The sequence below is a fragment of the Suricata suricatta genome, chromosome X (assembly GCF_006229205.1).
Source record: "Suricata suricatta isolate VVHF042 chromosome X, meerkat_22Aug2017_6uvM2_HiC, whole genome shotgun sequence".
Taxonomy (NCBI): domain Eukaryota; kingdom Metazoa; phylum Chordata; class Mammalia; order Carnivora; family Herpestidae; genus Suricata; species Suricata suricatta.
The window spans coordinates 10,893,127-10,920,503 of NC_043717.1; the positions used below are offsets into that span (position 1 = coordinate 10,893,127).

A 27,377-nucleotide genomic window follows, 5' to 3' on the forward strand; every position below is an offset into this window, starting at 1 on the left:
GAGGGTGCCCATCTCTCCACACCCTCTCCAACAACTGTAGTCTCTTGCTTTCTTCATTTTAGCCACTCTGACTGGCGTGAGGTGGTATCTCAGTGTGGTTGTGATTTGTGTTTCCCTGATGATGAGTGATGTTGAGCATCGTTTTATGTGTCTGTAGGCCATCTGGATGTTTTTAGATAGAGTAAAAGGAGAGAGGAACGGAAGTATCAGCATTATAGAAATATACCTCAGACCTTCCAGACTGGATAGAAACAGTGCTGTTTTTCCTCACCACAGATCACAACACTGTTACAAAGATACAACAGTGATGATAAACTTTGATTCCACAGAATGCGTTCAGCTGAGAGGAGGGTCTCAGAAAGTTTTGATCCACTTAGTTGACAGCTATTTCTTCTAGAAAGCGTACACAACAGTTGGATAACTACTACTCCGCGTGCAGTTCTGATCATTAAGTTGCAATTCAGTGCAGAAAATGGATGAGATAGAAACTTTGGAAGAACCAGACTATGACACTTTCGCATTGTTGAAGGTTTTGGAGCCAACTATATGTCTAGTTTCTCCCCAAACCTGCTTCTCTCCCAATTTACCTCCTTTAGGGAATGGGGCCATCACTCCGGACTCACCTGCCATTTTGGGTCTCATCACTTTGTCCACCCAGTTCTGTCGCCCTAAGTTTGTTCTATCATTCCCCCCCCCACTGCCACCACCTCAATTCAGTCTGTACCTTATACTTTTGTGTGTAGATGGCCGTCACAGATCTTGCCGTCAGACGTTTTATCCCTTCAGTCCATTTTCCACAATATTGTCAAGTGCAAATCTAATCAAATCACTCTACAGCTTTAAGTTCCTTAAAAGGTTCCCCTTTCTTACAATAAAAGAATATTTTCCCATCAAGACATATGAGACCCTCCATGCACTAGACCCTATTAACCTTCTAGAATCTTCTCTCTCCCTCTCCCGCTCCCGTCTCATAAATATTCTATGTTCCATCCATACCAAATTAGACTACTTTTTATTCTCCTGATACGCCAGCATCGCTAAGCCTCATGCCTTTGGCCTTTGCCCTTCTCCCTGTCACTCATCTTTCCTCCGAGATATCTTCCCCAACTTCTACAAGTTTAGCTAAGTGCCCGTATGCTGTGCATATTTTTCTGTCCTGTCCTTTCTTGCATTGCTTACATTCGTCTATTTCCTCCATGAATTAAAAAATGCTGAAGGTTATGGGAATCAGATCTCATCATTCTGACATGAAATGGGCACTTGATAGATGTTGAGTTCATTTGGTATAAAAAAAAATACGAGCTGAAGCGGGCTGGTGAGTGAAGACTGAAGAATCCCATCCACGCTCCAAGACACTGGGTTTAACCATATGTTTTCAATATCTGACGACTGACAATATATCAGAGTGGCAATCTCATGTTGTCGAATCTTATAGTTTTAAAGGCTCTGTGATTGATGATATTTGATTATATTCCACCCATGTGGGAAGGGTGTTGGGAGGCAAAATCTGGGGAGATTCTTGGAATTGCATAAAGAGGAAAAAAGTGAGCTTAGTAAGCCATATGCCAATAAAGCATATGCGACTTTGGGGCAAGATGAGTATATATTATTCCCATTGGATATTCTTTCCTGATTTGTCAAAGATTAATTGACAATATAATTGTGGGTTCATTTGTGGGTTTTCTATTCTATTCCATTGATCTATGTGTCTATTTTTATGCCAGTACCATACTGTTTTGATGACTATAGCTTTGTAATATAACCCAAAGCTCAGAATTGTCCATTGATTGATGGATAGATGATGTATTACATACATCTCTCTCTCTATATAAAACAGAATATTATTTAGCCATAAAAAAAGAATGAAACCTTGCCATTTGCCATGACAGGGATGGAGTTAGAGAATATAATGCTAAGCAAAATAAGTCAGTCAGAGAAAGACAAATACCATATGATTTCATTCATATGTGAATTTAAGAAACAAAACAAATGAGCAAAGGGTAAAAAAGAGGGAGAGAGACAGACCAAGAAATAGACTCTTACCTACAGAGAACAAACTGATGGTTACCGGAGGAAAAGTGGGGGTGGGGGCATGGGTTAGATAGGTGATAGGGATGAAGGCGTGTACTTGTAATGATCACCAGGTGGTGTACGGAATTGTTGAAACACTATATGATGCACCTAAACCTTCTATAACAGTGTACGTTAACTATATTGGAGCTAAACTAAAAACTAAAAATGAAACAAAATGGATAGCTTGTTAAAGGATAGTTAAGTAGCCCTTAAAAGACTTGCATGCATCACTAGGTGGCGGTAGAGATACACTGACACCCCTTGAGGTAGAACCGATGCCCTTCTTAGGGGGTTTAAGGAAACACAGACCACTGGGTGTTTGATGCTGAACTTCAGTAAGGTAGTTGACAGAGGCTGGCCTCAATCCTTAGAAGCATTAATTAAAAGTAACAGAGACTGGGGCACCTGGCCAGCTCAGGTAGGTATAGCATGTGACTCTTGATCTCAGGGTCATGAGTTCGAGCCCCACTTTGGGGTAGAGATTACTTTAAAAAAAAAAAAATAACAGAGCCTGGGTGTAGGAGACCTGAGCGAAGCAGCAACTCGCTGAGGGGGACACCCTGAAGTATGCTATACTGATTTCAATCTTAGGGACAGTGATGGTGGGATACCACGAGTTCTGCTCTCGGCCTCGCTTCATTCACCCGGCAATAAGCTCACGGGTGTTTTTTTTCCCCCCAAGTAAATTCTTGAAGTTGTGACTGTCTTGAGGAATTTAAAATATAGAATCAGGGCTCCTCAATTTTTCTCTTTTCTTTTCGGTACTGTTTGTTTGTTTTAACAGTTTAAAGCACTGACCTGAATCCAACGAGATGAAATTAGATTGGTGTTGGATTCACTAACCCAAATGTGCTCATTCAGGGAAGAGCTGTCACTGTAGGGAAGGCAGTCGGCTTAATAGCGGTGCTTAGGAAACAGGACCTTCAGTATACGTCGTCAGTCTGACGGGGCCACCGGAGAAGTGACCGGGATCTAGCTACGCCAGCCTCTCACTTCCATCACTGCTGCAACGCCCCCCAAAGTCCTCTGCCTCCTTTCCTGCCCTGGGCCAATACCGCCCCCTCTACCCTGTCACTGGCTGATTGTGTTAAAATTCTACTTGGTGCTGTCACTCTCCTGCTTGAGCGGGTGCCCTTAGCGTCACAGCCAATGTCTGGGACCAGGTACCCAAGTTCTCCTGCGAACCCGTCCAGCTTCCTATCATGCACCCAGCCCCCTCCATTATGTGCCCACCATGCCAAACTTTCTCCAGCACCCTGACACGCTACTTCCTCCCACTTCCAGTCCTGAGCACTCAGGTGGCCCCTGCTCAGAGCACTTCTCTCCTGCCCTCCGGACTTCCCATGCTCAGCGCACATGTGCACCAGCTGAGGTATCCCCAGGACATCCCACTTATAAACTGCATGTGGACTGCATGTTAAAATACTATTTTGAGGGCGCCTGGGTGGCTCAGTCAGTTAAGCATCCGACTTCGGCTCAGGTCATGATCTCACAGTTCATGGGTTCGAGCCCTGTGTCGGGCTCTGTGCTGACAGCTTGGAACCTGGAGCCTGTTTTGGATTCTGTATCTCCCTTTCTCTCCGACCCTCCCCTGCTCATGCTGTCTCTCTCTCTCTCTCTCAAAAATAAATAAAAACATAAAAAAATTTAAAAAATACCATTTTGATATGTTTCTTTGGACTTTTTTTTTTAGAATGCACATATTCTTTGGTTTACTCATCAAAATGGTAAGTAACAAACTAGCAAAACCTTACAGTTAAATAAAAAAGTGACATTCTTTATTACCTATCAAACCTTATTAAACATTGTAATGCATTTATTTTCATTCTCATGTTCAATAGCAATATGCTTTCTTCCTTTTTGGCCCTTATGCCCCTACATTATTTTCACAGGCTCTTCTCTAACATAAACATTGTTGTTACTGTCCTAATACCACTTACTTTTACAAGAACCACCTAGATTTTCCTCTGTGCTCTCACATCTGAAAATAGAGATGCTACCTTCTTAATGTGAATACTACAAAATGTAAGTTACATAGGACTCTTGCTGTAATTCCATTGAACAGTCCTGTTCTGGAGCGAGAGATTTAAGGTTCAGTATAATTTATTAACAACAAGAGTGAGCCCAGGGTCACTAGGCTGCCTCTAGGGGTGGCAGGTTTCCCCATGACTGCATCAGCTTTCCTGAAAATTTTTAAAAGGAAGCCGAGCGACGGAAGTCTAGACAGCAGCACGTTATTTACAGCTTCTAGGATAGTATTCCATAGAGCTTAGTCCTTACAAAGTCTTGCAATGTAGATCAGAGTTTAAAACACGCAAGGTTCAAAGTGCATGACTCCTTGTGATCTTTTTCAGTGGAACTGTGTCATGCTCTCTGGGAAATAAATTTTAATGGTACATTCATTTTCAGCCAAACGATCATCACCAAAACTCGCGGAATTATGAGTTCTGAACAGTGACGACAACATTCGGTTCCCATCTCCTCTTAGCGCCATAGCTAGCCATGGTTTGCTTTTACTTTTCCTAGTGGTCGACTAGGGTTTGTTTAGCTCTGAAGCGGTTTGCATGAAAGGCTACCATTGCCTTTCAAAGCCAGCATCATCGGATGCTCTAATCACTGGGCTTTTCTTTAAGATTAAAAAGCAGTCATGCATTGGTAGACTTACTAACATTTGGTGTGTCCACATTGTAATTGTAAAAAGAAAAACAGGATGACAAGAATACATTAGAGGCTTGTTTTGAGGATTGAATGAGTTGATAGATACATATAAAAGGCTTACAACATTGCCTAGTCACAGTAAGCACGCAAGAGATGTTAGTTACAGGTGTTATTTTTACGATTACTACTAGTATTTCCTTATTGTTCGCATTACCTTCCATTCCGACGAGTGGATTCTCCTCCCGGAAAACACATTTACATTTGTTGCTATCCCACAGCATGTCAATAGGACAGAGTTTCTTAGAATGGGAACAGCTAGGAGAAGAGAACAAAACACCAGATTTAAAAGCATTCAAGGGCAATCACACCTTTGGAACATTTTCTTTAATGCTGAATAGATTTCTGAGTGGAGGATCGTTATGATTTTTAAGGAGCTTGATTCATATTTATGAACTGCACGGTATTAGATAGTAATTCTGTAATCACAAATGTTCTATTTGGAAATGAAACTGTAATTGTGGACAGTTATCTTTTTAAGAAGATTGCTGTTATAACTGGGCAAATTAGCTGTCAACAGGGCTTATTTACCAGAAGTAAACATTGTCCTGACAGCATTAAGCACTGACGCCTTTAAAATGGAGAGAAGAACACTGGCCAGAATAGTAGGAACAAGTTGCGGATAAACGTTCCTTTTAAAGGAGGAGGATTCTCACCCCGCCCCCCCCCCAGCTCCCGAGAGCAATCCAGGTGTCCTCTCGGCTCCCTAATGACTAACATCAGCACCAGCTCACTCCACCTGCCACTCACCGGATGCACTGACTGCTTACTTTTGCAAGATCTAAGTCTCTCCCTCAGTTACTTTGTTTGCATTCACTGTTTGTAGCTGGCCCTGTGTTTCTCTATAGGAAATTGTTCTTTTCAAATCAATGATTCTCACCGTTGATTTCAGGACACTGCAGGGTGTCACAATTGGTCTCATGAAGAACCACAGAATACTCTGAGGAAAATTCCAAGTCAAATTAATTTTAAGCCATTTTAATTTAAGATAAGAATTTTCCATTTGGTTATCTTAACAGGAAGCTCAGAAAAATCACCAAACTCAGATGGATAGTTTTGCGGCTCCCCAGGGACTTGGGGAACCCTCTTCACTCCCCAACTTGGGGACTTAAACGTATAAAGAGCCAGAAATGAGTTTCACGTCATGCTTGTTCCGGACTAAGGGAATGTGTGCCAAATTTGAGGCTGGTGTAGAGATTTACAGCCGTACCGGACTCTGCATATTCAGAATAAAGGTGTCTATAAGTAGATGTAGGAAGTTCATAACCGCTGAGTTATTGGTCTCTCCACAATACACACCTACTACATAAAGTACAAGTATAAGTGAATACAAGAAACACTTACTGATCTTCTTCTGCGACCTGGATGGACCTTCTGATAATGGAGTACGGAGGGTGGGGGGCTGTGGACAGGCACTTACAACCTGTATGGTTGGCAACTTTAACAGGCACTAATTCAGGTGCTGAAGTCAAAGGCACTGATATCTGAAAGAGCTAGAGGAGAGAAAGAGAGCCATAACATATACATATTTTTAGGTAATAATCATTTCTATAGTCTGCATTTTTGCCTTGGTCCTTTATGGTACTGACTTTAGCAAGGCTGTCCATTAAGAACAGAACTAATGAGGGACGCCTGGGTGGCTCAGTGGGTTGAGTGTCCGACTTTCACTCGGGTTATGATCTTGTGGTTTATGGGTTCAAGCCTGGCGTCAGGCTCTGTGCCGACAGCTCAGAGCCTGCAGCCTGCTTCGGATTCTGTGTCTCCCTCTCTCTCTCTGCCCCTCCCCCTCTCATGCTCTGTCTCTCTCGGTCTCAAAAATAAATAAAACATGAAAGAAATTATTAAAAAAAGAGCATGCCTTATTAACTTTTTGGAACAAAATTTCTGTGACCAGAAGAAGCAAGGTGCAATCTTGACAAGTAGAATTCACAGAAATGACAATTACTTTGTTTCTAGATTGGCTCTATGGTGTATGGACAAAATTGAACTTGATTTTAGTGTTCTGTTCACTTTTCTTTTTTATTTTTGAGAGACAGAGAGACACAGTGCAAGCAGGGGAGGGTCAGAGAGAGAGGGAGACACAGAATCCAAAGACAGGCTCTAGGCCCTGAGCTGTCAGCACAGAGCCCGATGCGGGGCTCAAACCCACGAACCATGAGATCATGACCTGAGCCCAAGTCGGACACTCAACCAATTGAGCCGCCCCGGCGCCCTGAGTGTTCTGTTCAATCCCCACTCCATGCAGTCCTTACTACACACAGCATTCATTTATTTACTTTGTTTCAAAGATGTAGGTCATCAAATAGTCCATAACTTTGGGGTGAGATGTAGTTTTTTTTTTTTTAAATCACTGTTCAAATGTTCAAGAAGGAATGTTTGGCAAGAAATACTTCTGTATTCTTACATTTAAGTACATTCTTTAAAACTAATCATTTGTTGAGTACAGCAGTAAAAATAAAGTACTCAATCCTCTATTAAGTGGAAATAATCCATTAAAGTTGTGTTTATTCTGACCTTTTGATATGTAACAGAATTTCCGTGAGTCTAAGAGAATGTTTTTAGAGTGCTTACTTTGCATAAACTTCAACTTCTTGCGAAATTTTTCAGCTCTGCTTTAGGGAATAAGCACGCCTCTCACATTATGCAAGCTTTGTTTCTCCTGACAGTTGATACTTAGCCATACTTCTGTCGTTTTTTAGCCCCTGATTGTCAAATAGTAAGAGGTCAGAACTTTTACGAGTTCCAAGATTCTCCAAAAGAATTTAGAAAAGGAACCGCTATAGTTTGCAGGCTATTTTAGGGGGCGGGGGAGCAAAATGACGGGTAAGTTAACCCCTTACCAACCAAATCAGCATTCCATTCTTTCCATCCAATTCAGATCGTTACCTGCCGCAGATATATTCGGTACATATGTAATTTTATTGTACTACCTCTGTTCACAGTCACGAGGATACATTGCATAGGCAAATGGCACAATTAAATAAAAATATCAACACGGTGAGGACTTTGCAACCCAGAACCAAAAGGAAATTAGTTGGACTTACAGCCTTTTAATATGTTTTCCTAAGTTTGCTATTACTGCTCTTCGATGCAACATCTATTACATTTTACAGCAATATAGTAGTGACAGAAAGGAAAACTTACCTATGAGGAGAAAGAGATTTTACGAGATGGAGAGGGATTCTTTGGAAATGGATGAAAAGAATTCTTTCTTCCATGGGGGCTACAGAATTATTTTCAAAGATCTTTTGTGCTAGATACGCTCCATTTGCCCCCCCCCCCCAGAGATGCCACCCTCTCTCCTTCCTTCCCCACTGGGTTCTGTGTCTTGTGATGCTGACCTCTAGGGCTGCATCTACAGGTCTCCTTGCATCCTCCACCCTGCCCCCAACTCGCTGCTGCCACCCCTCCAACGGGTCCGGCAGCCCCCCCTCCCCTTTCTCTCTGGGTTCCTGAAACTGCTCCAGCCCCTAACCTCCTCGGCGCAAGGGTGGGAACAGCTCCTGATTTCTCCTAGCTTGGGGCATTTCACCAGCCCTTCCTCCTTCCCACGGCCCCACCGGTTCAACTCTTCTTAGTCCTTCCACTCGAACACCGCAGAACCCAACGAATGCACAGGACAGTGCGGACGTCCTCTGCTCCAGAAGCTTCCATAAGACTTTCTAATTCTTGACATTAGAGCATCAAGAGAGGCTAGAACAACATCACACGTTGCACGGTGAGGTTTTATGTATCCACTCCCCACCTCTACAGGTGAAGAAACAGATGTACCGAGAGGCAACAGAACTTGCCTAAGGCCACACAGCTACTGATTGTGGGGAAGAGCGGGGATTTGAACCCAGGCAATCTGCTCCAGAGGCAGAGGGACTTGAGGCTCCGGAGTCCCATGGACCTGGATGTGAGTCCCAGCTCTGCCACAGGAGAGCTCTCTAAGCCTCAGTCTCCTCATCTATAAGAAGATACCCTCTTAGCTCGTTTCAGGGATGAAATGAGATGATGCCCATAGAGCGTTCGGCACAGGGCACGGCAACCAGGTTAGCTGTGGCCGGCAGCACGCCTGTCCTCTGGGCTCCAGAGGGGGCCGTGGGCGGATGTCCCCTTACCTGTTTGGAAACGTAGGACGTGCTCGTGTTCATGCACACGTGACTCTCCTCATTGCAGCAGCCGCCACACCGGAACACGTTCACACAGGGGGGCTTGAAGAACGTGTCGGTGCTCCTCCCCAGCTCGCTGGCCACCTCCACGCACGTCTCTCTGGGGCTGCACTGGGTTCTCTGCCATTCCTCGTCGATAACTGTGGGAAGGAAGCTGTTGAGGCCAACGGAACCGATGGCCCCGACGACAGGCCAGGGCCTGCCAGGGTGCCACCGAGCACGGTTGTTTTCATGTCTGTGGTGCCTGATGGGGATCTCAGGGGGCCAGTCCTCTAACCAAAGACTGTTCTCAGAAAACCTAAAACCAAAATCTGGGTCTGTTCCCATTTATCGAATGCCTTCTTTGGTGAAGACCACCATGTCCGTTATGACACTCCCCAGGGTGCCCCCTGGAGGAGCTGGCTGATGAGGAAGCAAATGGAAGCAGGTAAAGAAATAACCTGTGTTATTTATTAAGCAATTTCAGGACACTGCTGGGCAGCGTTTCTTCTACTGGAAGTCAGGTGTGGGTGTGGGTCATAGCGCCATTGGGAAATACGTGTCTGTTGGCTGCAAAAGAAACTATAGTAGGATTCACACTGGGCAAACCGCACGCATGGAAATTTAAGTGGAACTAATCTTTCCTCAAGTGAGGGTTTTTTTTTCATTTGCGAGTGCCCAACATTGATGTTTACATAAAATTATGAAATTAGCCAGGTCATTCTGACCGTACGAGCAGTATTCTGGCCATTCTAGCTAATTGGAAGGAAGCAAGAAAAAGAGACAAGCCCCTGAGAGTAGAAAGATTACATAGTTTCTTGTAAAACGGTACTTGCTTTGTCTCTCACAGTTTATTTTTAAAAATTAGATTCTGACACTTTGATACTCAAAGTTGTAGAGCCTTTCCACAGGTGTTTTGGGGAAATGATTCAATTTTATGATAAAGACAACTTTAAAGACTTCCTTTGAGCTTGCCATGCAACTGTAGAGTTTAGCATATGCCGGAGGTGGTGGTGAACACCTCCTATGGTAGGAAGCTTCTAAAATGACCCCCAGGCGAGGCCCACCTCCTGGTGTTCGCACCCTTGTACAATCCCCTCCTCAGTGGAGGCTGGGCCCAGGGACTTGATTTTATGAAGCGAATACCACAAAAGTGATGGGCTCTCACCTCCATGATTAGGTTTTAAAAGACCGGATTCCATATCGCTAGCAGTCTCTATCTCTTGCCGACACTCTCTTTCTCTTGCCTTCTCAACTTGTAGGCTCTGAAGAAGCAAGCCGCCATGTTGGAAAGGTCCACATGGCAAGGAACTGAGGACGCACACTGGCCAACAGCCAGTGACGAGCCGGGACCCTCAGTTCAGCAGCCTGTGAGGAACCGAGTCCTGCCAACAATCTCTGAGCAAACTTGGAAGCACATCCTGCCCCAATTAAACTTTGAGATGCTGCCTGCAGTCCAAGATGACGCCTTGACCGCAGCCTCTGGAAAGATCCCAAAGGAGAGACACCCAGCTCGGCCATGTCTGTATTTCTGATCCACAGAAACTGTGAGGTAAATTATGTTTAAGCAGCTAGGTTCGGGGGTAATGTGTTATACAGCTAGATAAACTCTCCTCCATGTTTACCCCATCCTCAAAAGTTTGTATTAGTCTCTCTCCACATCATTCTGGATTCCCACAGACGTGAACATGTTTCCGCCAGAAGGGACGAAGAACTTCTGCTCGAAGTATACGGCTATAACATTACCATTGGAGATCTGATCCTAGTCTCTGCATTATTCCCTCAAAACACCTTTTCCATATCTTTATTCCAGCCCCCTGTCCCTTAATCTTAATATTCCTCATATGTTGCTTCTTTAGTCACTGAAAACACAAAAGACAAGATGTTTGGCCGCCTGAGAAACCTTGCATACACTATACAATCTGCCCTAACTTTATCGTAATAAAATCTTCTAACCCGAGACCTTTTTAAATTTCTGATCGTGAATGTTTATATAAAGAGCCTAAAGGTTGTAACCGTCAGAGAGAAATTAGCCAATTTGGTATTAATATGAGTATTATTTAAGTCACTATTATTAATCATGAGTCCTGGGAAAAACAAGTAGTTGACTCATGAAAATATTGTTTAAAATTCTACTTAAATGTTGCTTTCCATCTGCTTTTTTGTAAGACTAAGTTTTGAAAGTGGGAGTGGTAAGATCTGAATCAAAATTGTGTGGAGTTATGGCTAACGCCACCGCTTCGAAGGTCCCTAAGCTGTGTGTCAGGGAATCAGCCCCAAATCTGTGAGGAAGAGTTGATAACTAATTACAAGTGGTGTGACTCATCGACTCAGTCATTTACTGCTTCTACTCAGCAAATGACTTCGGATGATCCCCATGTAATATGAGACATTTTTGAGGTGGCAAATTCCATATTTTTATGTTTTTTTTAACATAGTTATTCTTTCGTGGTTTCTTCCTTAGAAAATGTCAAGACGCCTGGGTGGCTCAGTCAGTTAAGGGTCTAATTCAGCTCAGGTCATGTTCTCACAGTTTGTGAGTGCGAGTCCCGCATCGGGCTCTCTGCTGTCAGCACAGAGCCCCCTTCAGATCCTCTGTCCCCCCATCTCTCTGTTCCTCCCTGCTTGCACTTTCTCTGTCAAAAATAAATAAAACCATAATTTAAAAAAACCCGTCATGTCCCTGACTTTTTTTTTAAAGCACCTATTCTTGGTTGTACGGTAAATGCTTGTCTACCTCCATTTCCCCCACAGTGTCTCCAGGCTCACCCAGGCCTTCAGACAGGTAATCTGGTTAAGGCCCTGGGTCTTGGGCGAGGTCTGGCCCCTTTGTCTCCGTGAAGTCCATGCTAGTTCGCCACACAGAAACAACTAGAGCTTCACACCTCTGGCGTACATGGGTTCTAGGCCAGGGGTCCAACTCTCTCAACCCAGATGCACAGTCATGCACAAAAGCACAAAGAACCCTCTTCACACTCGTGCCCACGGTGCTGCCAAGAGATTTATCCCCATTATGCGCACGGCCTTCCCCACAGCTGCAACAGCAGCCTGTGCGACCTTGGCATCGTTTTACAAATGGAAAAACAGAAAGATAATTCTAGAAAAAAAAGAAAAGAATCATTTTGGCCTAGTGGTCAATTTGAATTTTGTGATAGATATAACCCATCTCTAGGTGATACTATGTTCATCAAATCTAAAATGCTAGATCAACAATGCCCCCGTGGCTTCTTGTGTTGTTTCGCGACGTTGTCCCAAAAGTCCAATGCCTACTCAGAGGCCACACAGTGGTGTTTGGCGAACTTCGTTCACTATGTCATGGCACATAATGCAGACAATGGTTTTCGGGTAAAGAACCTCCAGCTCTTACTAGGGAACAATCACCCCCTTTATTTCAAATTAAGTTACTAGTTTCAATTAAGTTACTTCCTAGTCTGGGGTTTGGATTCTTCTGTTTAGAGGATTCCCCAACCTCCATCATCTAGTAATATTGAAACGCGTTATTGCAACTCAGTTTCCAAAATCTGCTTTTCATTTTTACCAAACACAATAGAATTTTGAAGAAATAAAAGAAGCTATGCCTAATTTACTAATTTTTAACCCATGTAGGTATGGTCTTTTTCTAGAAGGAATGGGCTTTCTAGGTTTGTTTTGCCCTGGCATCTCTGGTTAAATACATTTCTGAATTTTGAAGTGTTCTTTTACAATGGTTTTCGATCTCAAATTCATATTGAATATATTTCTCTCCAGAGTAAACATAGGAAACAAGGATTCTCTGCTAACGCCGAAGCGAGGAAATCAAAGACACCCCTTTTCTTCTCCCAGACATGCGCCTGCCCTACTCAGACCTTTGGAAGAAGCTGGTGCCTGGGTTAGTATCTGATAAAGCACAAGAACTGGCTTCTACACGCACACGCGTGCACCCCCGCGCTCACACACATGCGCGTGGACACCTACCTTTGAGGGTTTCAAGGTCATAGAAAGTTGCCGCAAACCTGGTGGCTCGATGGGAAGCTGAGCGGGGCTCGGGGCTGCTTTTGAGCTTCAGTCGGCATCTCCACAGCTTCCAGTCCTCGAAGTGTGTGATTCGCAGCAGCTCCTCCAAACCGGAGGCCGCCCTGATCTGCTGTTCAGACCCTTCTAACGTTGACTGAGACGCCCGCTTGAAACAAACAAACAAAAATACTGGTTTCAAAGCCAGTTATTAAAGTGTTAGTGTGTCTTGGGGCGCCTGGGTGGTTCAGTCAGTTAAGCGTCTGGCTTTGGCTCAGGTCATGATCTCACGGTTTGTGGGTTCGAGCCCTGCATTGGGCTCTGTGCTGACAGCTAGCTCAGAGCCTGGAGCCTGTTTCAGATTCTGTGTCTCCCCTTCTTTCTGCCCCTCCCCTGCTCACACTGTCTTTCTCTCTCAAAAATAAACATTAAAAATTTTTTTTAAAAGAGGGGGTGGGAAGACATGGACACAGATGAGGTTTAGTGAAGACGAAGGCAAAAGTTGAAGTAACGCAGACACAAGCCAGGAATGGCCCAGAGCCTCCAAGAGCTGCACGAGGCAAGGAAAAATGCTCTCCAAGAGAATGTTTGGAAGGAGCAGTGCCCTGCCCACACCTTGATTTCGCATTTCTGGATTCCAGAACGTTAAGAGAATATATTTCTACTGTTCTTAGCCACCAATTTTGTGGCAATTTGGTACAACAGTCACAGGAACCTAATAAGGAGTTTAAAATCACACTGTTTTTGTGACAGGAGCCAATGACCTTTGCTTTCATCTCTGTTATCTAAGAAACTGGCTCAGAAAGTCCTGGGGACTCTGCCTACAGTCACACAAGAAAGAAAGGTTTTAAGAGCCTGATAATTGAATTTTCTGACTTCTAACCCTCTGAGCCTTTCACTATTCCTGTTCACTATTTCAAAGACATATTTTTTTTCCTGAGAATATACACATCCAAAGTTTATGTTGAAAACTTGCTCTCCATACAAGTACACGGACTGTATTGGCTGATACAATGCATGGGTGTGTGAGACTCTGCCAATACGGTAGCCGAATTATTCAAAATAAGGGGCTTGGTTATACAAATATGATACATATATATGATGAAATACTATGTGGTCATCAAAACCAGTGATGTAGATGTCTATTGGGACAGAAGGAATTGAGCTCCTCCCTGGAATGTACTGGAGAAACGATACAGTGGTTTATGGTCAGCGACCCAGATTTTCACCTGCTGAGCCGGTGCTTCCTGGATCTTTGTTTTCCTGGGCAGCCGAGATATGAGATACGCGGGCTGAGGGGATTTTGAGAGCTGGGTGGGGGTGGGCAGCCGAGGGACCACGGCAGCTGCAGGATGCTGCTGAGGAGGGAGGATTAAGAGATGGATATGGGCTGCCTGCTACAGGGAAAGGAATGGGGGGCGGGGGGGAAGAGAGGTGAGCAAATGGGACCTTCAGGGAGTAGCGCGTTGAGTAGTGTGGTGCACACCCTCCTCCTCTGCCCCTCAAAAACTCTACTTAAAATCCGCATCAATAATCAAAGGTTGAGGAGTAGGGTTTTTCGTTTTCAGGTATGATGATACTGAGTGTTGTCCAAGTGGGTGCCCAGAAGAACATGTATGATTCAGTTTGTATGTCTTTTAAAATTATTTATGTGTGAGGGCACCTGGGTGGCTCAGTTGGTTAAGCGACCGTCTCTTGATCTCAGCTCAGGTCATGATCTTGAGGTTTGTGGGACTGAGCCCTGTGTCGGGCTCTGCTTGGGATTCTCTCTCTCTCCCCCTCTCTCTTTGCCTGCCCATCCCCCAGTGGTGTGTGTGCTCTCTCAAAATTAACATTAAAAAAATAAAATGTATGTGTATAATGTCCATCATGTACATATATATAAACAATCATTGTTAATCACACATGTAAAATTACACACACACACACATATATATATAAAATATCTGGAGGGATAAACAATGGTTCCTATTCTACATCAGGGGTTGTCAAACTACAGCCCCCAGCCTAATTCAGCCTGCTGCCTGCCTGTTTTATGAATAAAGTTTTATTGGCATGCAACCATACTCATTCATTTTACATACTGTCCATAATGGCAGGGTTGAGAAGTTGCAAAGGAGACTTTTACAGCAGATTGAATTTTGAGGGCAATATCCTTTTCAAATTTCAATTCTTTATCTTTTCAGGCATTATATTTTTCATTATTCCATGCATTACGTTGTTTCACTTCTAGTTTTGAAATATCTATTAGACATATATTGGGGCCTGTTAATGATCTTACATGTCTCTTAAATATACTTTCATATTTATCTATTTTTCTCCCTTCATCTCTCTCCAATGTATTAAATTAATTGGTTCATCTTCCCAATCACCAATTCTCCAATTGTGTGAGTCTAGTAAGTTCATTTCAATCGCCATATTCCTAATTTCAAATATTTCCCCTTCATTCTCCTTCCTATCTTGTTTCATTTCTATGTTTCTCTGAATTTGTCACTTTATGTATATCATTCATCTCTTTATCTCATTCCTAAATAGATTTATTTCTTCAAGTTGTCTTCTATTTTAACTTCATATATATGATTTATATCCTGATGATTAATTTTATTGGCTTGCTTAGTAATAATTACCTCTATGTGATTTGGAATTTTGTTTACTAGTTTCATATTCATTGGGAGTTTATTTTCTCGTTCTCCTTATCATTTCTTCATTTAGAAGTTCTGTGATTGCAACCTGACTCCCAGGGCCCCGAACCCAGAATCTTATTGAGTATTTATGACTCAGGGATCAGTTTAGTTCATGACCTGGTTGCAAGGAAGTGTCTGCTTCTCCCGTTGCCCCTAGTTAAGCAGTTTCAGAGAAGACACAGCTCCAGGCAGCAACGGGCAATAAGTCCCATCCACTTCCACGGAGCTGATGGAGTGCTCTCATGGAGCCCACTGCCCGCCGAGGTTGAATTCTTGGTGGCCTCCACCTTCCAGGCCCAGAGTGCATCAGTTCTGCGGCCTCAGCTTCATGTTTTTTAAAAGGTTATTTGTATTGAGATATAGCTGACACACGGCATGGTCTAAGTTTAAGGTGTGCAACGCGTTGATCTTTTCAGCTTCACATTTTTGGTGCCATTTCTGCAAATGTTGGCCATCTGCTGCTGTTTACTATCATTCAATCAATTTTATATTTTACTCATTGCTATGGACTATATAAAAGATCTCAAACCATAAATTGAGAAGGTCATCTTGCTCGGAAGTTCAGAGATGAGTGTGTGTGTGTGTGTGTGTGTGTGTGTGTGTAATAACAGTGGGAGAATCTTGAACATGTTTATAAGCTGAGGGAAGGAGCCAACAAAGAGGAAGACACTGAACACCTGCAGGAGAGAGAAGACAGAAGTGCTGGTTTGACCTAAACTCCAGAGTTAAACGGATGAAGGGTCGAGAGGACGCCCTTCTGGAACAGGCTCATAGAGAATGACCTGGGTTTGCACACAGAGAGACTGCTTGGGATCTCTGATTTCTCACTTGTCTGTGAAATTTAAATCAGGGCAATTTTCTGGGACCGGAGGGAGGGGGAAGCTTGACGAAAAAAGATAGGGCTGTGGAACTCACATCCAACTTAAGCAGCACGCCATGGCCTCTTGATCCAGGAAATCTGGGGATGAAACTGAGTAATTGCTCATGTGTTGAAGCAACTCTGAAATTCATTGATTGTCCATTAAGGCTCATTTGTCAATAGCCTCCCATTTCCTGATTATTCATTGCCTCTTTTGACTGGAGAGTATTACTACTTCACATTCAGCTTAATCTTTGAAATCAAATTTTGTTACATCATTGCTTCCCCATGAAAATAATGAAGCCAATCAAATAGCCTTTTATGGGTTTTAAAAATCGTACTATATTGAAAGAATTTTTATTTATGGAGGCAAGTTTCATTCAATACTGTCCATGAATAGAGAAGGATGTGTTTTCATAGTTCTTACAGATTTCAATTCAATCTCGGAATGTTTTTCAACCACCCAACTGAGAACTCAGGAGAAAATATCAAATCTCTGGATTGAATTAAAGGCATTGAAATGGCTCACAGGACTTGCCTCATCATAAAACATGCAGTGTTTACTCAAGGACTCAGAGTTATTTAAGCATAATTTAAGCGTCATAATTTAAAGTCAAGTTTGAAATAGCTGAGATATTACAGTCATTTTGCTATTGCAAGAGGAAATACTAACAACATAAGCAGAAACGTGACACTCATCGGGGGACCCGTCTGCAAAGAGTCACCAATGGCTGGCTGGCTGTTGGTTTCCAATAGACTTTCTGCACTAGTGGATTTTTGTATCGTTAACGTTATGTTATCTGTTTGGATAAGACAAAAATTAAAACCACAAAGTATAAATATAATCTTAAATGTATATTTAGACCATTGGTTTCAATGCTCTTAAGTACCAAACATTTGCCAAATAAGTTGCTCCTGGTTTTTTCCTCTTTTCTGGGGAACCCCTAATCAAAACTCAAATAATTAGAAAGTACGTAGCAAGAGGAAGGAAGTGAGGCAGGTTACCAGATCTCTGTTTTTTGTTACAGTAGCATCTTTTTTTTTTTAAATGTGTGTGATAATTAATTCAACAGTATTAGCAATTTCACTCCTAAATAACAAATCATTCTCTGATGTCCTGGCAGTTTTAATATGTGAGGCTTAAATTCTTTGTAACAAGATTTTACTCTTGTCTAAATATATACTCTTTTCTGCGGTACCGGATGAAAGGTAGCCATCACTCCTCTTGTTAACGTCTAAGTTCACATGGCCCTCGCCCATAAGGAAGCCTGAGCAATTTCACAGCTCGGGCTTAGACAGTAATCTGGGCCAATGGTGATTAAAATGGCAGGCAAGATGTTCAGAAAGGTATGGCGGCTCGGTTTGTAGGAGGGATTTGGAAGAGTCCGTGTTGTGGGGAAATCAAAGGCCTCGTGGACGTCTACTAATTTAAATTCGAAATCTGTCCCTACTCCTCCTCAAAAATAGCTAGTCGAGGAACACATTCCGAGAGTAAACAAAGGTATGATTTGGGGCTATCAAGAAACCACACTGAGAAGAGGTTGGCACAATGAGGTACCACTTCACACCCATTAGGATGGCTCCAGTCAAGAAGACTGACAATACGCCAAGTATTGTTGGGGATGAGGCACAATGGGGACCCTCTTACATTGTTGATGGGATTGTGAGATGGTGCTGCCACTTTGGAAAGGAGTTCAGCAGTTCCTTAAAAAGTTAAACATACATTTACCATATGACCAACCCACTATACTCCTAGGTAGTTGTCAAGAGACAGAAAGTAGATGATTGGCCACCAGAGGCTGCGAGTGGAAACGAGGGTTAATTGTAAAAGGGGGCACAAGAGACCTTATGTAGATGATGACTGCCCAACTCGGTAAGTTCCTAAAAATCATCAAATTAGTTAAACCAGGTGCGTGGGTAATGCTTATGGTATGTAGATTGTGTATCGCTGCTGTTATTTAAAACCATGCTGTCCCCTCCACTTGGAGTGCCCTCCCTCCCTGTCCAGGGGAACCTTTCTTCGCTAGGTGTTACCTACTCAGGGGAAAGAAGCTCCCCCGACAGGTCCCACCCCTGCCTGGGTCTCGTCACTAGGTCACATGGAGTCACAGCACCCCATTTTTGTCCTTCCCAGCACCTACCACCAGTGATGATAATGAATCATTTGTGTCCTTACTAGCTTAGCCTCGGTCTTCCTCACTGGGTTTTAAGGGCAGCACTGATGATAGGTCTTTTTTATATAGCAATAGTATGAGCTATATAAAAATATATATGTGGGAAAAAATGATTCACTGAACACTACCGAAGATGTAACTCAGGGTTTGTTCACTTGTTCAAACTCCCTCACTTGTAAGCGTCTCCCTCCAAGTGTCTTCTTTCCAAGTCCAAAGTCACTGGCGCTTCCTCCATTAAGCTATGATGTGCCTAAGTTAGGCTATACCATTTAGGAAGACACTGCATTTCCCTTACTAGACTGTGGGCTTCTTGACGGCAGAACAACACGTTTCATCCTTTTTACATAATAAGCACTTAGCACATATCTGATGAAGAAATTTATGCGTAATAAATACATCCGTGCATTTGACAAATAGCACTTGGACCCAGGCCCGTGTGGTCTGTTTAATGTTTTGTATAGCATAGTGCTTCTCAAAACAATGTGTGCACAAACCACCTGGCCCTCGGGTTAGAATGCAGATCTGATGCAGGAGGTTTGGGGGAAGACCTAGGAGGCTGCATCGTTTTTAATGTTTGTTTATTTTGGAGAGAGAGAGAGAGAGAGAGAGAGAGCGAGCGAGCAGGGGAGGGGCAGAGAGACAGGGAGACAGAACCCAAAGCAGGTTCCAGGATCTGAGCTGTCAGCACTGAGCCCGACACGGGGCTCGAACTCATGAACCATGAGATCAGCTCAGGGCTGAAGTGAGACGCTTAACTGACTGAGCCAGCCAGGTGCCCCTAGGAAGCTGCATTTCTAATAAGCTCCGGGGTGATGGCAATGCTGCCAGTCAGCTGACCACACTATGAAAAGGGTTAGGAGTGAAGGTTCTCAACCCTGGCTTCACCTTGAACCTATCTGGGAAGAAGCTTCAAAGAAATACTGATGCTTTGGGATCCCATCCTCAGAGATTCACATTTTATGGGTCTGGGCCGCAGCTTTACCATCAGGAGTTTTTTTTAACTTCCTGAGGGTTTGCTAATCTTAGGGGAAACTGGGTTGGAGATACATAGGAATGCTCTGTACTATCTCTGAAACGTTTCTGTAAATCAAAGAGTACTTCAAACTAAAAGTTGTCTTAAAAATCTTCCCAAGTGATTTTAATGAGAACCACTCAGCTGCAGGATGGTGCAAGCTGGTGTAAGTCCAAGCTAAAATGACCCCCAGGCGAGGCCCACCTCCTGGTGTTCGCACCCCTGTACAATCCCCTCCTCAGTGGAGGCTGGGCCCAGGGACTTGATTTTTATGAAGCGAATACCACAAAAGTGATGGGCTCTCACCTCCATGATTAGGTTTAAAAAGACCGATTCCATCTCGCTAGCAGTCTCTATCTCTTGCCGACACTCTCCTTTCCTCAAAGAGTTGTGCAAAGCTTTCAACAGGCCATCCAGTCCCATGCTATGAAGAATCCTGTTCTAGACATGGAAATAGACCAGCTCTGCAAAATTCCTCTCTGGGCCTCTTGAGAGCATAAAGTCTAAGACTAAGATTCTAAGCCTTTTAGAAACTGATGTTATTTTGTCCACCATGTCAGCAATGTCTTCAGGAAGTGTGCTAATAAGGAGGTATAGTGAATAGGATTTATATGTTGGGAAAGTCCAGAAGCTTCTGGGTGAGCGATGCAGGGAACACATTTCACATGACCTTGCCCAGATATGCCGAGTGATTTACAAGTGTTACCTGGAGACACAGTTCTATTCCTTGTCCCTGAAGTTCGGGGGCATCACAGAGTCAGCAGTTTCCCTTGGCAGGGGGTTTGGGGAGGTGGATCAGGTTACAACGCCAATAACTCTGTGCTCCCTCCACCTCTTAGTAACTTCTGTTTTGCTGCAAGAGCATTTTGCATTACCTAACGAAATGTTTAAGGCTTAGGCAAAACCACCAGAAGTTTCCTGGTTTGGGTTCCGGGTTGCACAGTCACGCTCCCAGCGGTCCTCCATACATACTGTTCCCCCTGCCCCTCTGTTCTCTGTTCTCACTCTCTCACGTGTCAAAGAATCTACCCAGGCCATGTTAGACTGCTGAGTCCAAATGAAGTTTTCCGACTCTGTTTCCCGAGTGAAAATAACATCCCCTGAAAGGAAGCTTTGCCTGATATCGTAAGCCACAGCTAACTGGAGGGGGGAGTTCATGGATGTGAATTGCTCAAGGCCAGTTTTGCATGGGAGCCTACTCTGGAAGACGTGCTGGCTGTTTCTGACAAAGTTCAACGTACACTCACCAGATGGCCGTAGTCACACTCCCGGGAATTTGCCCTTGATAAAGGAGGACTTAGATTCACACACAACCTTTCACACTAATGTTTATAATAGCTTTCTTCCTAAGAGTCTCCAAACTGGAAGGAACCCGTAAGTCTTTCCGTGGGTGAGTGGTTCAGCAAATGGCTCCATCCATCCTGTGAAATCGCACTCAGCAAGGAAACAGAAGGATCTGGTCCATGCAGCGACTTGGATGGATCTGCACGGCATCATCAGTGGAAGAGGCGTCTTGGAAGGTTACGTACTGGAGGACTCCATGTGTGACATTCCCAAAAAGCCAAAATGATGGTGATGGGGAACAGATCAGAGGTTGGGGGGAGGGCATGCCTATAAGAAGACAGCACAAATGAATGTTTCCCTATCCTGAGTATGGTGGGGGTTATACAAATCTACACACGGGTTAAAATTCATAGAACAGCACACTAAATGGGAAAAATATTTTAAAACATAAACCAAGGCACTGCTCCTTTTTAGCTATCTGACTGCGGGTTAATTATTCAGCTTCCCTAAGGCTTGGCTTGCTCTTTGGGAGAGGGCACGGTTAACAGACCTCACCTCAGAGAGCTGGTGTGCAGATTATACGAGGTCATGTGTGGGAAAGGGTCAGGTGTGCAGGAGACACTCAGTACAGTTAATTTCCTTTCTGTCCTTTCTCAGGGGTGTGGCCTCAGGTCCGGTGCTGCAGTGCAGACGTCTGAGCTGTACGACCCTTGATTTCCCTGAGTAACCAGAGAGGGGAGTTTGAAAAGAACAAGATGGGCCAACTTCAATCACAGTAAATGCAAATTTGAGAGAGAAAAACCTTTCCAGGGTAAATCAAAGTCAAACTTTTTCTCCCTTCTTCCTTCTTCTTTCTTCCTCTTCCACTTCTTCTTCCTTAACACTTCTTGAAGGTATTTTGAGATGAGAGGCCAATTTCAAAGTAATATGCTCAGGCTTTACATACGTCTTTATAGACGGATGAGAAACAACTCACTTCTTAAACCTTTGTGTTCTGTTGTTCCGGTCCAGCCTTCCATGGAACAAATGGTATCTCCTGGAATGGGGTGCATCAGCGGAGGGCAGGGAGGAGAGTGCATGCTTTCTAGTAATTACTGCTGTGGATGCATAGAGGGAGTCAGCCAATGGCCTGGTCCTGCTTCTCTGAAATCTAGGAACCTGGCCATGTGGGGGTCCCATGCTCCCAGTGGCTCTTTTACTTACATAGTTCTGGATTGAAATGTATATATATGAGAAACCTAGGGTGTTTAACAAAACTTGACTAAGGAAAGGAAGTGCAAACACAAGGAAATTGTGTGTGTGTGTGTATGCTCACATGCCTGCACACGCATGCATGCATTTCTGTGTGTGTACATAGCCACTGGGGTATTTAAGGGGATACCGCAGGGCGGAGATGCCTGGAACCTGCACATCCTCCAGTTTGATGAATACCGTTGGTGGTTCCCCGCCCCCCCCCCCCGACCAAATGGTCTAGCATTTGGGGAGATGTTTATGCCCCCTTTGAATGTTTTAAATCCATGCTCTACTCAAATGCCTCTGCTCCCATTTGATGCATCTGTGATCACAAAATTTGAGGCCGAGACCTGTGGGATGAGCTTAGATGGCAAAACCCAAAGGGTGCTCTGAATAATCCCAAGAGTATATATATTCCTGTTACTTTCTGTATCACTGATCTCAAAGACCAAGGGCCCAATGCGTAAGGAACCAACTCAAAGCTTTCACGGTAACTAGGTTATTGACTAAAAACAATTTCACAGCTGCCCCCAAAAGGGAGGAGTACCTTTCTAAGCCCTATTGATAGTGGGACATGAGACTTACTTTGACCAATGGGACATTACAAGACGTGACACAGAGTACTGAAATGTACTCAGAAGTGAACACTTCTACATTTCTGCCATTGCAACTACCCGCTTCTGCTAACCTACGGATCCGAGGAGGATTAGAGACATGTAGGGCAGACCCATTCTCGACCGACAGCGCGGGCCTTGATCCTGACTCCCAGCTGACCCACAGAAACATGAGTGAGAATAGGTTACTGATGTTTCAAGGCACTGCAATTTGGTCTGGTTTGTTACACGGCATTATCACAGTGACAGTTAACTGCTACAGCCCCATTTCAGCCTAAGTGTGACACAATCCATTGGAAGGGCACAGGATCTTTGTGCAAAACCTCGTGTCCTTTTGGCCAGTCAGCCCAGTATGCCTCCTTTTTCCTTCCCCTCTCAACATCCCATGGCTCTCCTTCTCTCCCTTGCCAACATCCCCTCCACTAAGATGCTCAGTGATCCCCAGTCTTGCGGTGATGGTGTACTTGAACCAAGCACACCATTGAAAAGGCTGCTTTTACTTTTTCATGCGACTCTGCTCTTTTTGAGGAATCTTAATTGAGGACGCATTCAGGGCATTCACTCAGTCAAAATTACACCCTTCCTCACTGTCTCTAGAATGGAATCGTAGGCAACAACAAGACTCTGCCCTGGCAATTCCCAACAAATGTCCTGATCTCTCTCCAGAATCAGTTCTGGCTGACCCTAGATTTCAAGAAAGCGATGCTTTTCTCCAACATGTGGTTCTTCTAATTATTTAGGTAACAATGAATGACCAAGAAAAAAAAAAGATGCACAAAAATTTACATTATTATTTAAAGTTCAAGGCATTAAAATTATCCTTCCCACAGGCCATAAGGAACCTCTTGGCTATTGGTAAGACGTGAACATAACTAAGACATCTTTATTTTATAAAAATGTCATTTCCACTTATGTGCCTGGTACATGGTAGACATTCCGCAAATACCTACTGAGCCGAATGTACAGCTTTCCTTTTTCCAGGGAAAAGGAGCCTACTCCTGAACAGCAGAAATAAACTTAACTGTCTTCCTTCAGCGATTCTACCCCAGGATGCAACCATGGTTGTTTCCCATTTCACAGATACGTTCAGAAACATTTAGAGACAATCGGGGTTATGTTAGTCGTGAATGCCCTTCATCAAATATTTCCAGCTTTCTCTCTTCTGAGCACATGGAAGGATTGACTTCCTGCTCCCCTGTGCTTGGATGGAGCAGTGGGTCAGGGGGCTGTGACCAGAAGTGGTACAGGTCACTTCCGGGCCAAAGCATTTAAGTGCCAAGACAAGACTCTCGAGGGCTCTCCTGCCCTCTGTCACAGTGATTAATGACATTCCAGATGTGGGTGCTGAGCTAGCTTCATTCTCAAGTGGAGCGGACCCTGAACTAGGCAGGATGGCCACGTGGTAGGAGCCATAAATAAACCTCGGTTGATTATCAGCCACCAAGATCTGGGTGTTGCTTGTTATTGTGGTATATCCTGGCCTAGGCTGACTGATAAAGTATCTGACCCGAGTACTTAGCCATAATCTAGCATACATTCATAAACCACAAATCACTGGGTGAAAACACAGATGGCCCTTCGCAGGGATGCCAAGGATGAAGGAAATCATCACAGTGCCCACGTTTTACCCATGTGGCCTCATGCTGCTTCACCCGTCTCCCTTTCTGTGACCAGCAGGCTAGAAAATGGGCGGAGGTGATCTCTTCTATGACCAGCTCTTAGGAGTGAACACCTTATAGAAGAGCTTGTGGCCAAAAGGATTCTCCGGTAGCACCATGGGACCCTTCTCTAGTCTCTAGGAAAATAGCTTGAGGGGTGACAGGCCGGCTCAATCAGTAAAGCATGTGACTTTTTTTTTTAAGTTTACTTATTTATCTGAGAGAGAGCAAGCAAACATGAGCAAGGGAGAGGCAGTGAAAGAGGAAGAGACAGAGAGAATCCCAAGCAGGCTCTGCACTGACAGTGGGTTCCGTGAGATCATGACCTGAGTCGAAATCCAGACGCTCAACTAACTGAGCTACCCAGGTGCCCCCAGCAACTCTTGAGCTCAGGTCATGAGTTTAAGCCCCATGTTGGGCATGGAGCCTACTAACCCCCCCCAAAAAAAACCCCAAAACGCTTCAGGTTTTAAAGCATTGAAATCCAATAACCCATGCTGGGAACAGATGTTGGAGATTGCTTCAGGCAGCAGTTGATAACCTGGGTATCTCAAAAATCCTGCAGGTCTTGTCCATCAGTCAGTCCATACTTTTTTTAGTATCTACGCAATTACAGGCTTTGTGCTAGGTGACTGGGACCTTGAAGTAGACCATGCAAAGCTTGTATTCTCACGGGCATCCCACAGGCGCTACTGGAGAAGCACATGAGCTGCTGCCCCCTGCTGGCCGCCCATGCTCAGTGCTCAAATGGGTGCTATGGGGGAGAGAAACTCTAGCCCGGGCTGGAGCAGAGGCCGGGGCCAACCCCGAGGAGCGCAAACGACTGCTTAAAACAAACAAACAGCCAAAAAAACAGGAAGAGAGAAAGAAAAAAGAGAAAAGTTCTTGTTCTCAGAAAGCTTTCCTTATAGTGGAGGATGACAAAGCAATAAACTTATATGCAAACAAATTAAAAATGTCAGGTACTGAGGGTGCCTGGGTGGCTCAGTCAGTTAAGGGTCTGACTCTTGGTTTTGGCACAGGTCATGATCTCACAGTTCATGAGATCGAGCCCGACATCGGGCTCAGTGCTGACAGCACAGAGATTGCTTGTGATCCTCTCTCTCCCTCTCTCTGCCCCTCCCCTGCTTGCACTGTCTCCATCTCTCTCAAAAGAAACAGTTCAAAAAAAAATGTCAGGTAGCAACACGGATTATGCAGACAATAAAATCATGTCATGATACAGAACAGGGTTGACAGACTATGACCTGTGGGCGAAGTCCAGCCTGTAGCCTATTTTACTACGGCCCGTGAACTAAGAATTCTTTTTTACAATTTTATGCAGTTGAAACAAATGAAAAGATGATTTCATGATGCATGGAAATGATATACAATTTAAATTTGAGTGTCCTCAAAGTTTTGCTGGAACACAGCCACACCCTCCAGGATCCACCCCGGCCACTTCTCCAACCCCAACCTTCGGGGCTCTGGCCCCCTCTCTCCCTCCTCCAGTCACACTGGCTCCCTGGCTGATACCCAAACACCCAAGCCGCCTCCCAGGCCTCCCCGTGGCCAGCTCTACCTCCCGGATTTCCTTCGGGGGTCTGCACAGGCGACATGGACGCAGAGGCGTCTCCCCCGCCCATCCCTCTGTGTCTCCCCCTGCTTCATCTTCTCCACAGCAGTGCCCCTGACGTGTTAGAGGCTCGCCATGGCCCGCCTCTCCCCGCCACGCCTGGAATAGTTCCATGAGGGTCAGAACACCATCTTCTTCCCTGTTGCATTCCCAGAACCGAGAGGCGGGCCCAGACACAGTGCTCACCCATGAAGGGACTGAATGGCCGAACGTGGGCAAGTTCTAATGGGAGGCAAGGGAGGTCCTTTACCGCCCAGGGTGTTACAACCGTCAAAGCTTCATGACGCAGCGAGGTCTCCGGGTGTCTTTGTTTATAATGTCCTAGTATCCTGGTAGAGGCTATAAGGACTCATGGCAAGAGAAAGAAAAAACTGGACTTACCGTACAAGCCACCCATGAAGAAATGTCTCCTCTCCTCTCCTCTCAATCATGTTCAAGTGGCAGGAAAAGAGTTATGCTTCAAAGTGTCCTCAGAAACAATGGCACTGTCATTTGTGCTCCTATTTCTCTAAGACTTCCAACCACAGTGCTTGGCAGCTTGGGATCTTATGAAATGTCTTTATCAGCTGCTTCCTAAAGGAGGTTCTATAAAGGAACCTGCCAACATTTGGCATTACTGTTCACGTTTTCTTAGGGGCCTAGGGTAAAGGTCTATCCCCAAGTCCAAATGAGGATTTTGATTTATTTTCTTTTTTAAAAAAACTTTTTTGATGTTTATTTTATTTTTGAGAGAGAAAGAGCACGAGCAGGGGAGGGGCAGAGAGAGAGGGAGACACAGAACCCGAAGCAGGCTCCAGGCTCTGAGTCATCGGCACAGAGCCCGATGGGGGGCTGGAACCCACGAACCGCGAGATCATGACCTGAGCTGAAGTCAGACGCTTAACTGATTGAGCCATCCAGGTGCCCCCGAATCAGAATTTTTAAATGAAAGAAATAAGTCCTACAAGGAAGATTTAAGATCCAGGGGTCCTATGGTATCCTGAATACTAACAATCTGCTACATACAACCTTCAATCACCAGTTAAAAGTGATTAGGACGGAACAGATCTGTGTATAAAAGCACATAATTCAACATGTTCAGCTACAAGGTCATAAAGGAAGAAGCTAATAGAGAACATTTCACATGTCTTTCGTGCCAAGGACTGGGCCTGATAGAGAAGCGAGGGCGCGCTCACTGGCCCGTCTGACTAGCAGCAGAGCCAATGCGCCGTCCTGTGCGTGACTTTGGAAGTAAAGACAGGGAAGGAAGTGGGGGTGGACCGGCTTCCTGGAGTGAGCTACGGAAGACATGCTCGGTTCCTGTTACTCCACCTCAGACAATTTCAGGAGAAGG

At 44.4% G+C, this 27,377-nt stretch overlaps 1 protein-coding gene across 1 annotated transcript in view; it reads right to left on the minus strand.

Annotated features, from left to right (window-relative positions):
* The window catches only part of VEGFD (vascular endothelial growth factor D), a 32,697-nt gene that overhangs the window by 2,112 nt on the left and 3,208 nt on the right, over nucleotides 1-27,377 (minus strand). The window contains exons 2-5 of the mRNA XM_029930918.1: nucleotides 12,876-13,080; nucleotides 8,892-9,082; nucleotides 6,133-6,281; nucleotides 4,946-5,046 (exon numbers count right to left, since the gene is read on the minus strand). Coding sequence (XP_029786778.1) covers nucleotides 4,946-5,046; nucleotides 6,133-6,281; nucleotides 8,892-9,082; nucleotides 12,876-13,080 — 646 coding nt within the window. The remainder of the gene's footprint in view (nucleotides 1-4,945; nucleotides 5,047-6,132; nucleotides 6,282-8,891; nucleotides 9,083-12,875; nucleotides 13,081-27,377) is intronic.